Raw genomic sequence first — 960 nt, forward strand, 5'->3', positions numbered from 1 at the left:
ATAACTTACCATTTAGTACATGTACGTGTATGAAAGCTGGAGCAGTGTTGGATGGAGCACAGGTGTAATTCCCAGTATCAGGAGGTTTGGCTTCCTGCAAGGAAAGTAATATATATGTCATAATGTAAATTACAGTTTACTCAGTATGTTGTTAGTGTAATGGGAATATTAGCAGAGGGGTTTGGTGCCTTGTAAGGAAAAGTAATTATGCGTAATGATATGAATTATAATATACTCTGTTATCTCATACAGTTGCACCGTGAATTTGAGAGTTAAAAGCCTTGCTTCAACAAGAATTTGTAATTTAAATCGTCAGCTGCCCGACATAATATAAAGTAATGCACTCAAAGCTTTTGGATTTGAAACATTGAAATCCGTGTCACTTTGAGGTTTGTTCCTGTAATCAAATTGAGCGGATTGGACCGAAAATTACAGATCCATTATTTACACTGACATCGAGCGTACACTTTTATACACTGTGTGTGTGATTATTTATAAACATGTACGTGTGTTGTTTGTCTGTCCGTGTTTCCCTTCCGTACACCTGGAAACCATACTGGAATCCAAAACATTAATAAATTCCGCGGAAAAAAGGGGGTTGTATTTATTATTCAAGATTTTCCTCTTCCTGTTTCTACGCACCACTCAGGTCGTGTTCAACAGCAACCGAACACAGCAATGCTTTTAGTCGTTTCTAAGTCTCATTTCTCTTTTTCACCTTACAGTTTACCATATTTCTTACTATAGAAAAATGTTTGTGGTTTTAGAACTGTATGGAAAAAATAGAATATAGAAAAAAAACGAGGTACACCTTTTTTAAAACAATATTATCAAGTAAAATAAAGAAAGGAGAGCGACCATTACTGTCAGTGTCCTATTGCTCTGCGAGAGAATTTTTGGAAGTTAGCAAATCCGAGCAAATATATTGGATAACCGAATGCAGTCTTATGCACATGGCAG

General features: G+C 36.0%; 1 protein-coding gene across 1 annotated transcript in view; it reads right to left on the reverse strand.

The window, feature by feature from the left end:
* Window positions 1–960, reverse strand: part of LOC119585053 (zwei Ig domain protein zig-8-like) — an 81188-nt gene that overhangs the window by 5545 nt on the left and 74683 nt on the right. The window contains exon 5 of the mRNA XM_037933671.1: window positions 10–97. Coding sequence (XP_037789599.1) covers window positions 10–97 — 88 coding nt within the window. The remainder of the gene's footprint in view (window positions 1–9; window positions 98–960) is intronic.

The sequence above is a fragment of the Penaeus monodon genome, chromosome 19 (genome assembly GCF_015228065.2).
Source record: "Penaeus monodon isolate SGIC_2016 chromosome 19, NSTDA_Pmon_1, whole genome shotgun sequence".
Lineage (NCBI taxonomy): Eukaryota > Metazoa > Arthropoda > Malacostraca > Decapoda > Penaeidae > Penaeus > Penaeus monodon.